The sequence below is a fragment of the Physeter macrocephalus genome, chromosome 18 (assembly GCF_002837175.3).
Source record: "Physeter macrocephalus isolate SW-GA chromosome 18, ASM283717v5, whole genome shotgun sequence".
In the NCBI taxonomy this organism is placed as follows: domain Eukaryota; kingdom Metazoa; phylum Chordata; class Mammalia; order Artiodactyla; family Physeteridae; genus Physeter; species Physeter macrocephalus.
This window is the reverse complement of record NC_041231.1, coordinates 91,947,088-91,959,638: the sequence shown is the minus strand read 5'-3', so window position 1 is coordinate 91,959,638 and position 12,551 is coordinate 91,947,088. Positions and strand designations below refer to the sequence as shown.

Here is a 12,551-nt window from a genome sequence, read left to right as displayed (position 1 = left end):
GTACTATCAGCTTTGGTCTTGTGATCACGCGGTGCACATTGTATTGGAGTGGGGGTGATCTGTTAGGGTAATTTATTCAGTGCCAGAGACACCAATCCCGTCAGAATTTCTATCTTCTTAAATTTTCTAGGCTTTTTCTGAGTTTTTCTAGAGTAATAACCTCCTCATACACACTTTGTAAAGTAACCTAGAAAGGCCAAAGCATCTAAAGGAAAATATTGTGTAAAAAAACTATTTTCCATAGTAAATGTATTTCCTTAATTGAAAATTTTAGGATTATTCTTTAAGTATTTATCCCTGTGCTACTTTGGACTTACTTTGTCTCACTTTAGGCACTGTTGACCTCTTCTGATAAAACTGGTGAGAGGTACAACAGACTAGGGGGAGAAGCACAGGCTGGGCAGGAGTTATGAGATCTGGATTACAGGATTCTGGCATTTGCAGTAACAGACTCTTTGACCTTTCGTATATCACTTAGGTATCCTGGACCTCGGTTGTCTCTGAGACTCTGTGATTGAAATATTTCATTTGACAAAAATGGATTGAACGCATACCCTGTGGCAGGACTTTGAATTCTAATCCTGTTCTGTAAATATCAATAGAAATCAGGCCTTGTTATTTTCAAGTAATAATGGTTACATAAATGCCCGTAACATGGTGGGAAAGGAAAGCTATAGTAAAGTCAAAAGGTTACTGTCCTCTCAGGAATTATATTCTAATAAAACCAGCATATAGTAATATCTTTTTATGGTTATTACTGTTCCTCTTTTCAGTTCAGTTAGAGGAATGGAGGAAGAGAGGAAGGGGAGAATAGGAAAGAGAGACAAAATTAGTCTGATCATTTTTAGGGAAGGTGGGAGCCAAAATGCCACCTCTAACCTAATAGGGAACATTTTAAATTAAATATCATTTAAGGGTAATTAATTTCAGAAAAAGGTTATGTAATAATTATCCAATGGAAGGCATTGTAGAGTTCAAAGGGATAAATATAAATCAAAGCAAGGATAGATCATGCCCTTTTCTATGGAAACTGTCAGGCAACTTTGTTCTTAGGAGGAAGAAGAGATGGGAGGAAGCAGGGCGCCCATACATTTTCATAGACGTTCCAGGACAGTGGTTCTCAAGTGTGGTCCCCAGACTTGCAGCGTCAGCAATAAATGGGAACTTGTTAAAATGCAAATTCTCGGGCCCCAACCCAGACCTGAGCCAGAAATTCTGGGAAAGGGACCCAGTAATCTGTTTTTTAACAAGTTGTCCAGGTAATACTGATGCAGGCTGAGGTGTGAGAGCCCCTCTTCCAGGAAGATGATTCTCAAGTGGGAAGGGAGTGTTTGATATTTGTAAAAACAGTATGTTTAGTGAAAGGGGCCAAAAGAGTAGGAACTTGGGGGGAAAACAGTTTTACGATGTTAAGAGCATGATGTTTTTACCATGTTCTCTCGTGGAACCTAAATCTGTGTTAACATATCCAATTTAATGTGATGATCTTTTTATACAATTCATGTTTCTTGGAAAATTACTGTGCTGTTCAGGCATTCCATCTGAAGAAAATCTTTGGGTAACAGGACCTAGTGTCACCTGTACCAAAATCCATGACTATTTGATAATATGAAAAATCATCTGAGAGCCATCATCAAAGAGTAGGATCAAAAAGCAGTTTTGCTTTAACTCTATTCTGGAAAATTTCTATTACGGAAAATTTCAAGCATATATGAAAGTAGAGAGACTAGTATAATTAATTATCCCACATACTTATCGCTCACCTTTAACAGTTACACCATCTCTGCTCTTATTCACCCCCATCCCCCTCTGATTCTTTTGAAGAAAATCCCATTTAACATGTTATTTCATCAAGGTGTATATCAGAAAATATCTCTGAAAGATGAAGACTCCTTTTAAATACAGTATCAAATCTAAAATAATTAGCATCAATTCTTTATCCAGTTAATGTCAACACAGTGTTCAAATTTTGCAGTTTTTTAAGCAGTTTGTCTGAATCAGAAGGCAAATCAGGTCCACTCATTGCAATGAGTTAGTATGTCTTGTAAGTCACTTTTAATCTATATTTTTATTTTTATTTTTTGTGGTATGCGGGCCTCCCTCTGCTGCGGCCTCTCCCATTGCGGAGCACAGGCTCCGGACGCGCAGGCCCAGCGGCCACGGCTCACGGGCCCAGCCGCTCCGCGGTACGTGGGATCCTCCCAGACCGGGGCGCGAACCCGGCTCCCCTGCACCGGCAGGCGGACGCGCAACCACTGCGCCACCAGGGAAGCCCCACTTTTAATCTATAGATGTTCCCTTTTCTCTCTTTTTTTCTCTTTTTGTATTGCAGTTTATTTGTAGAAGAAACCAGGTTGTTTGTCCTGCAGCATTTCCCACAGATTGGAATTTGCTAATTGTATCCTCTGATACAGGCTTCTCTGCTCCCCACTTGTTTTATAAATTGGTAGTTAGATGTAGAGGCTTAATCAGATTCAGGTTTGAGTTTTTGACAAGATTACTTTGTGTGACGCTGTGCCTTTCCATTACGAGGCATAGAATGTCTGGTTGTCTCTCTTTATGTGTCAGTGGTTGATGAGCATTGCCTAGATTCATTGAGTCATTAGGGGTTTCAAAATGGTGGCATTCTAATTCTGTCTTCCCTTCCTCATTTATTAGCTAAAAGCACTTCCATGAAGAGAAACTTTGCCTTACTCATTTTTGTTTACCCTGAGGTACGTTTCTGACAGGAAAGGTGAGATAAAGGCTTGATGTCTTTCTCTCTGTTTACCAGTTTTAAAAATTTGAGTTGATTCTGTAACATCCTCCAAAAGTAGCCAATGAGGGGTCTTTTTAGTATTATTATAAACTCATGGATTTTGCATGTTTGATATGGTTTTATCCATTGCAGTTATTATATTTAATTGGTGCTCAAGTAGCTGCATTTTTGGAGAGTGGAAGCTCTTCAAATTACCTCCTCAGTCCTTTGACACAGCTCCTGAAGTCTTTGATAGTTTCTTTGCTTTTTGATGTGACAAGATGTTCTAGGCTCATTCTTTGCTCCAGACCTGGAATCAGCCATGTCTCTAAGGAGCCTTGGTTTCTTTTAGTTAAACAAATGATATTTAGAGCCTACAGTGTGGGCTATTTAATTGGTCATTATTTTTATACCTTTCAGCCGATGGAGCTACAAAATCTCCCCCCCCCCTTTTTTTTTCAATTCATACTAATGCTCCCATCCAGGTCAAATTCTGAAATTTTCTGTCCTGCACCTGTAACTTCTTTCTTCCATTGCAGTTCATAGTAACACAGCGTAATTATTCATTTGCTTTATCCTATAATATTCACGTAACTGCCTAATAATAACTATACCAACGCTATCACCAACAATATGATTACTGAAAGCAGCTTAGGTGGTGGTGGTGGTTTTTCCGCTGGTTTTGTTCATAGAGTGCATCCCACTAGGGATGTACAGGCAAAAAACAGTTCTAAAGGCCCCCGAAATAATTCTGCTTCATATAGTTGTACCAACAAATCAGTACATAAGTAGGAGTATTCCTTTTCCATTTCTTTGAATTTTTAACACTTAATTTTGTTTCATAATTATGTAAAATACTTTGCAAAACCAAACCTACAAAAGTGTGTTCTGGGGGCTTCCCTGGTGGCGCAGTGGTTGCGCGTCCGCCTGCCGATGCAGGGGAACCAGGTTCGCGTCCCGGTCTGGGAGGATCCCACATGCCGCGGAGCGGCTGGGCCCGTGGGCCATGGCCGCTGGGCCTGCGCGTCCGGAGCCTGTGCTCCGCAACGGGAGAGGCCACAACAGAGGGAGGCCCGCATACCAGCCCGGGGCCTGGTCTCCGCAACGGGAGAGGCCACAACAGAGGGAGGCCCGCATACCACAAAAAAAAAAAAAAAAAAAAAAAAAAAAAAAAATGTGTGTTCTGGGAGGCCCGCCTTCTACTCCTGCTGCTTCCACCCTCTTTCCTTTCTCACCTGTTTAAGGAACTGTTTTTGTTTGTTTTAGTTTTCAGTTTATTCTTCCAGTGGTTTGTCTTAACAATGTAAACATTTATATATATTACATACTTTTTATTACCTTCTTCTTAGATAAATGGTGGATTGCTATTTTCACTTAGCAGTATATCTTGATGGTTACTGCCTAACTGTATATAGAAATTCAGTGAATGTTTCTAATGATCTTTCTTAGGCTGTTAAACAAAATACCTGAAAGTCTATATTGCTCTAGCACCTGAGTTGACTAATATTACCCTGTATGAAACCCAATACCCTTTTGGTCAAAGAAAAGACAGGCAGAATTACCTTATAGAGAGGACTGGCTCCTAGACCTACAGGAGTGGACCGCAGCCTGATGGGAAGCCATTAAAGTGGCCAGAGAAACAATAGGCCAGAGGATAGACGTGGTCAGACATGCAAGCAAAATAAGGAAGGTCCGGAGCCAACACTGGCAGAAAACACCTGTGTCCCAGAAGAGAGGCTGCTTTGGCTGGTGGACTTCAAAACGTCAGAAAACTCTCCCTGTTTAGAAATGAATGCATCTGGTTACCTTAGCCTGCTACCATTATACACTTGATTCACTTACTTCCCTTTGTTGAGTCCATGATTACCAGGCCACCCTCTGAATATTGTTTGCCTTTCCTATGCAAATCTGCCTTCCTGCAGGAAGAAAATAGATTTTTTCAGACCTCTGTAAATGTGCTGGTCATAAATTGGCATTCCAGTTTTATACACTGGTCCCCTGAGTCCCATCCACGTGATCCCTTCTGTAGATGCTGAGCAGTTCAGTTTCTGAGCTTTCAAGGCTGTGAGCCAAACCCTGGGCCATGTTAAATCCCCTAAGGGAACAGATGCCACCCCATGTGGCCTCTGGAGAGATTGCAAGGGATTTTTCCTCTCTCTGTACCTACTCTGCATTGCCATTGGCTAAATACTCCACGCCTACTGCTATGACGCAAAGCCAGTACTTATGGGGTGTTTATTATGGGCTAAATACTGCATCTCACACGCGTTCACTCACAGTATCCCCATAACGCTGTGAGGCAGGTACTATTCTTATCCCTATTTCAGAGATGAGGAATCTGAGCATCAGTAACTCAATAAATAATAACAACTTATCCAAAGTCACAAGATTAGAAGGTGGGAGAGGCAAGCCAGGATTTATTTCCCAGTCTTACCAATTTCCAAGCCTTTGTTCTTATTTTTGAATTGTGGTAAAATACATATATAACATAAAATTTACCACCTTACCCACTTTTAAATGCACAGTTCAGTAGTGTTAAGTACATTCACAAGTTGTTCAGCCCATCTCCAGAACCCATTTGTTTCATCTTATAAAACTGAAAGTCTGTACCCACTGAACAACTCCTCATTCACCCCTGCCCCTGACAACCACCCTTCTGTCTCTGAACTCACATACGAGGAATCATACCAGTGTTTGTCTTTTTGTGCCTCGTTTCTGTCACTTAACGTAATGTCCTCAAGGTTCATTCCTGTTGCTGCATGTGTCAGAATTTCCTTCCTTTTGAAAGCTGAATAATATTCCGTTGTGTATTTATACAGCATTTTGTTTATCCCTTCATCCATCAGTGGACACTTGGGTTGTTTCCACGTGTGGCTGTTGTGATTCATGCCCCTGTGAATGTGGCTGGACAGATAGCTCTTTGAGATTTTGCTTTTAATTCTTTTGAGTATATACCCAAAAGTGGAACTGCTGGATCACATGGTAATTTTAACTTTTTTAGGAACTACCATGCAGCTTTCCACAGTGGCTGCACCGTTTTACATTCCCACCAGCAGTGCACAGGGGTTCCAGTTTCTTTCATATCCTTACCAGCCCTGATTATTTTCTGGTTTTTTGGTAGTAGCCATCCTGATGGGTGTGGGATCTAGCCTGGGTTTTTAATCCCAGGCCTATACTACCTTTCCTTTTTGAGTTGCAGGAGTCTTATTTGACAACTTCTGGACAGCAGTTTCCTTTATATAACAGAGAAGCTTACACTAGGTACAAAAAAGGAGAGAAAAAAAAATGATGAGGAAATGGACAGTATTAATCATCTTATCTTCTCTGTGTTCCGTTAAAAGTGGTTCGAGTTATGAGTTTGCCTTAGGAATACATGGGAATGTGAACACTACTGCTGCTTGATAAAGACTAACCAGATTTACTGCTGATGTTCTTTCTCCTTTTATGGCCCATGTTATAACAAATCACTGGAATCCTCCCATTTCTAGGATCGATACTTAAGAAGTCAGAGCTATTTTGTGCCTGGTAGAAGAGAGAGAAGAAGAAAATTCTCTCCTAATTCTAAACGTAAAAGTAATCAGTTTTATACCAGAGTTTTCCTCTTATTAGTTTTATTCCTAGTCATAGAGAATTGCTTTAAAAAAAGAAGAGGTTAGGTGGCTTTGTGAAAAGAGCTCGAGATTTGCAACCTGTCAGGTGTGGGTTCAGATTACAAGTACAATTCTTGTGATGTTGTACAGCACACTTTCTTCAGTCGGTCTCTTCATCTGTAAAATGGGCATAACTAATTCGCAGAAGATTAAATTAGATAATGTGGACAGTGTGCCCAGTGCATAGTACATATGTTAATATTTGATAAAGGGATTCAGTAAGTATACCTTTAAAAATCAGTGATTTACTGGCTTCTATTTTAATATTTTTACTTTAATTTTCTAAGTGGTACTTTGCTTGCATTGGTCTTCACTATACAACACAGTATAGCAAATAAGAACATGGATTCTGGGTTCTGATCACCTGCGTTTGAATCCTTGTTTCACCACAAGAATTAGACCTTGGGCAAATTACTCGACCTCTCTCTACCTTAGTTCTTGCCTCTGGAAATGGGGGACATAATAGTACCCACTTCATAGGATTTACATGGAAATGGCTTAGCAATCAAGTAGTGTCAGCTACTGTTACAGTAAATGTTGGCTACTGATATTTACTAATAATTATCATTATTAATTTGTGATACATGCTAGGGCATCATTTTACTTTAAGCAGTGAACGTAAAAATTGCATAATCTTTTATCATTTCACGTGTTGTGATCGTCACCCGTTGGTTTCCTACAAAATGGCAAATGAAACCAGATTCATTTAGGGGTTCTTCCACACAGTGAGAATGACAAATTCACAGAAAGAGGCTCAGTAACAATCTTATAGCACTGGCTGTTCTTACTGACAGGCATTTCTTCCTCTTATTCCTTATGCCCCCTTTTAAAGGAGAATATTCTAGAATGGAGACCTGGACCTACCCTGTTTCTCACAAGGGAAGGGAAGACTGCCCCAGGGTGCCTGGCTGCCACCTGTTTCTCATATGTTGGGACTTTGATCCTAATAATGGATTCACTTGAGCAGTTAGATAGCTCAGCACCAACATAGCCAGCTGCCCTCAGAAAGGAAGCAGAAGTTTTAAAGGGTGGCATGGTTTGCCTCATTACCGGACAAAGGGCCAGCAGGATATTCAGGTGTACTGAGTTTTATGTACAAACGATACTATATTTTCAGAGCTTTGACCCTTAGAAAAGCATTGTTAAAATGCTTTCCTCTCCATCTAACATTCATTTCCAAAACTACTGAAGTGAAAGGGTCTATTAGTTCAGGGCCAGATTTGAAAGCACATGAAAACTGCATTCATGAGGTTAAGAAATGGCTTAACAATTAAGTTAAAACAGTTGAAAGTGGATCTAATTTCAGACAGATCAGCTAACCGTGTTAGAAGTAAATGAGGGTGTGTTCCTTCCGATTTTTCCTTCCGCCCCCAAGATACTGGCTCCAATCCTGAGCTTTTTCCTAGTTTTTCTTTTTTTCCTTTTTAACTTTATATAATATTGAATTCTTCATTGCCCATATGTTCAATTGTTGTCACAATTAAAACTGTAGCACATTTAATATTCAGTCCATTTCTTCCTTTCATATGGCTTCTAATTAGTTTCATTTGCAGATCCATTAGGACATATTTGGGTTTCACAGTCTAGATACACAGCTTTTATTCTATGCCCCTGAGCTGTATTTTACTGTGCATTACAGCTGAACTTGTATGATTATGTCAGTTCAAAAGGTCTTCGGTATGTTTGCAATACCTTCCATGCACCAATTTGAGTACCATGCAAAGTATCATCAGAGCAAGCTGATGCTAAACAATTAGCTTTCATTTCATTTGCATCACTAACTGTGCGATCACTGGCGATAATTTTCCCCCTCCAGAGGCTTGTTGCTGGGGCATGGTGAGGGGAATTGCATGCATCAAGGAACTAATTGTGCCTCGATGATAATAATAATAGCTACTGTTTAGTGAGCCTCTACTATGTGCTTGGTGTTGAGGCTTTTTACCTGTATTACCTCCTTTTATTATTCTGGCCTGGGTTAGAGCAGCTAGAACACATGAAGTGTTCTTTTTTTTTTTTTTTTTTTCGAGGTGGACCATTTTTTTGGTGTGTGGTACGCGGGCCTCTCACTGTCGTGGCCTCTCCCGTTGCGGAGCACAGGCTCCAGACGCACAGGCTCCAGACGCACAGGCTCAGCGGCCACGGCTCACGGGCCCAGCCGCTCCGCGGCACGTGGGATCTTCCCGGACCGGGGCACGAACCCGTGTTCCCTGCATGGGCAGGCGGATTCTCAACCACTGCGCCACCAGGGAAGCCCGATGTGGACCATTTTTAAAGTCTTTATTGAATTTGTTACAATATTGCTTCTGTTTTATGTTTTTAGTTTTTTGGCCACAAGGCACGTGGGATCTTAGCTCCCCGACCAGAGATCGAACCCACACCCTCTGTACTGGAAGGCGAAGTCTTAACTACTGGACTGCCAGGGAAGTCCCATGAAATGTTCTTTACATGGCTGTGCACACTCACAAAGAGACATCATAGGGTGGGATTGGGCAGGCACTTTCCCTTCCTCTGCATCCTTTGCCCATAGTCGGAGAAGCGGGTAGAAGGAGCCTGAGGCAAGGCCACGGGCAGACTCCCAGAGCTGGGAATGGCTGAGGGCAAGAGAAAAGAATCAGGCCTCCCAGCCTGAATGACTCACAGATTGAACATGCAGGTAATGCCTGGCTTCTTAGGATATGTTTTAGTACTTATTGAACATGATATTATCTAAGCACCGGACTAAATAGTGGAGATAGAAATAATGAATATGGTCTCGGCCTTTGAGGAGATTGTAGTCTGAATGTTCTTCTGGTAGTACTGCTATTCTGTTGTGACCCTTTTTGGGAGGGATTGGGGTGAGAGAGAGGGTCCTTTGTGGGTGCACTAGCTACCCGATGTGACATCATTGCTCTGGTGATTAAAGTTTTATGGATGATTCTTACCACATCTAAGGTGTCCAGAATTGCTCTTTTGTTCTCTCATTTTGACTACATTACTTTTCAGACTTTTTACTCAGGCATCAATTACCAGTGCCAAAGTATGACCGTATGTCTCGGTTTATCTGGGACGGCCCTGGTTTATACCTGTTATCCTGGTATAATTAATAATAGTGCCCATTTTTCATTCTCCAAAGTATCCTGGTTTGGATGATAAATGATATGGTCATCCTATCAATTCATAAAGTAGACCCAGCACTATGCCAAGCACTGCTTGGGACCAGCAGTCTTAAGGTGTGATCCTTGCCCTCAAGGAGATGGAACTGTAGTTGGGAAGAGAAGACAGATGCTTATAAAACAAAATCTGTAATATGTAAAGTGCTAAATTGAATGACATCAGATCATAAGAGATAGGAAGATAGGAGACCTCTGTAGACTTGGGGAAGATAGGAGACCTCTGTAGACTTGGGGTATCAGGGAATGTATAGGTCAGGGTTCTTTGACAACAACAGAAAACAGCTCAGTTAGTTTAAACAGAAAGGGGTTTAAAAAGGGATACTGGATAGTCCACAGAATAATTAGAAGGGCTGTGGAGCAGACTCTTCGCTGAGTTTTCTGACAATAACACCCAAACCACATAGAAACTGCTGGTAAGATATGTTACCTCTGCCCCTCCTGCCCCAGCAAGATAGAAGCCCCAAGCCCTGACTGCTTCCTCGTGAAGCTTACTTCACAATCCAGGTCTCAGACCTGTTGCATCTGAGTGTGGAGAACCGGGGTCTCAGGTTTTGTACCCTAGGGACAAAGGAGGATGGGAAGTGTTTCTTGGAATCTGTATTAGTGAGGTGGAATTTACGGTGTGGAGACTGTCCATGTGAAGAGAGTATTCACACAGTTCCCACTACAGAGGGTTTCGTGGATGTGATGGGATTAGAACTGGACTTGGAAGGTGAGAAGGACTTAATCAGGGAAGTGAAGAAGGAGATTTTTCTCAGTGCAAAAGGAACATGAGTCAAGTGACAGAATGCACAGGAATAAATCTGGCTTTCCTTGGGCCTCTGTAAGCAGATGTGGGCAGTTGGGAGCAAGCGTAAAATAATGTTCGTTGTGAAGAGTGGGCCCTCTGGGCTTTGAAGTAAAGTAGCACGTTATACGGTAAAGCACATGTGTTAGTCCACGATAACTTAGGCTGTGCTGCAGTAACACATTAACCCTGAAATCCCATGCTTAACACGAGAAAGGTTTATTTCCTACTCATACTACAGCGCATCTGGCATCAGGGATTGTCTGCTCCACCCAGGCACTCAGGGACCCAGGTTGCCTATCTGGAGAACCAGGCTCTTCACTGCCTCAGCACAGCAGTGGCACAGGATATTTCTATTTATGTCTGTTGCCCAGAACTATTCACATGGCCCCACCCAATTTCAAGAGTTTGGGAAATACATACTTCTGTATAAATAGGATGGAGAAGATATGGGTGAATACTAGAAGTTTCTACCATGCACGTTGGCACGTTTTTGAGCACGCGCAAAACAGAGAAAGTAGCCTGTGTGAGCAAAAGTTCCCAAGAGCAGGGCCACCCTGTCTGTCCTGTTCACCACCAGCTTCGGGCCATAGCACAGTGCCTGGCTCGGAGCTGGTGCTCTGTACACACTTGTTCAATGCACTTGGCTGTCACTGATACGCAGGGTGGAATAGAGGGGTTCTTGACCAGAGGCAGGGAGGTTGACAGTACGTGATAGGTTGATAACGTCTATTACTTCAACGTAGGACATGAGTATATTCTTTAAAGGCTAAAAAAATCACAGTCAAGCCACCCGACCTGCTCTTTGAAGTCATTTGACATCTTGATGAGCAGATTGCAAAAACCCCTTTTTAAACTGATGTTAATCTTGCAAATTTAAATTCTTTTCGTGGGAACTGTAAGGATGAGTACTTTTAGAGCCAGGCATGCTTCTAACCATAAATTTTCAGCCTATCTCTCCTGTCAGATTCAGAGTACTAGCTTTGAGTTGTGCCTAGAATAATAGAACCATGAATATCTTTGTTTTCTAACATAGTTTGCCATGTTTGAAATTTAAAGGGCTTTGGAGAAATAAATTTTCTCCTGTCCCTCAATCTCCCCAGTGTAATTCTATAAAATTACTGAGAAACATAAATGTACAAGCCATGTGTCAAGACAACAGTTATCTGGTAGGAAGTCAACCTATAAAAATAGGATCCAGTAACTTTCAGATTTGCCACCACTTGAGAAAGAAGTCCAAAGGACAAAAAAAGCCAAAAACTGTTGCAGATTTACTTTATCAAGGTCAGTATTTTCCTTCTAGGGGTCCCTGGCTCCCAGGGATTCTTTCCTGCAAACATCCACTTTGAAAGAATAGAGTATCCCTCAAGCACATAAACTTTGTGGTCTTACTGTATAGATTTTGGAATTTTGGTTTTATCCCTTACAACTGTGTGCATTGGCTGTTCACTTACCATCTCAAGGTATGTTTCCTCTTCTATAAATTGGGGATAATAGAATCTATTCCATAGGGTAGTTTTGACAATGAAGTGAGATAATGCATGGGAAGCACTCAGTAGTACTGGCACGGAGGAAGTGATCAATGACTATGTGGTACGAAGTTGGTGGCATGGTGATGATCACTGAGGATTTATTTGGGCCTAGTTAACTGAGATGCTAATATCGCATCCATGACATATATACCGTGAGAAGAGGAGTTGGTCATTGGTCTTTTCAGTCATATTTATAACCAACAACAGCATTTTTTAAAGTATAGTTACCTAAAATAAATACTTTGTGATCGTGTTTCTGAGTTTCCCCTTTTCATTGACTTTGAGTGCTATTTCTTTTCTGCTGTCCTTCAGATGAGGTCAGTTCCTCTGAACAGTCACAAAGCATCCATAGTGTAGGATAGTGTTATTTGCTACAGGCTTTTACTTTTAAATATTCTTGTAGGAGGTAGTTTTTCCATGCTCTGTACTATATAATCTGAAAATAAACACAAACAATCTGCCTAATTGGTCTCCCTGTTTCTACCCTCTACAAAAATCAGATCAGGGGCTTCCCTGGTGGCGCAGTGGTTGGGAGTCCGCCTGCCGATGCAGGGGACATGGGTTCGTGCCCCAGTCCGGGAGGATCCCACATGCCACGGAGCGGCTGGGCCCGTGAGCCATGGCCGCTGAGCCTGCGCGTCCAGAGCCTGTGCTCTGCAACGGGAGAGGCCACAGCGGTGAGAGGCCCGCGTA

The 12,551-nt window shown here is 41.8% G+C and overlaps 1 protein-coding gene across 10 annotated transcripts in view; it reads left to right on the top strand.

Moving 5' to 3' along the window:
• Positions 1-12,551, top strand: part of CDKAL1 (CDK5 regulatory subunit associated protein 1 like 1) — a 678,378-nt gene that overhangs the window by 644,969 nt on the left and 20,858 nt on the right. For 5 of the 10 annotated variants that reach the window (XM_055079731.1, XM_055079733.1, XM_055079734.1 and 2 more), the window contains one exon: positions 8,708-9,551. The exons of 3 other annotated variants lie outside the window; for them this stretch is intronic. In XM_055079731.1, the coding sequence (XP_054935706.1) occupies positions 8,708-8,914 (207 nt within the window). In that variant the 3' untranslated portion in view covers positions 8,915-9,551. Of the gene's footprint in view, positions 1-8,707; positions 9,552-12,551 lie in introns of those variants that run through there. 2 more of the 10 variants (XM_055079730.1, XM_028479373.2) reach the window with 2 other exon arrangements.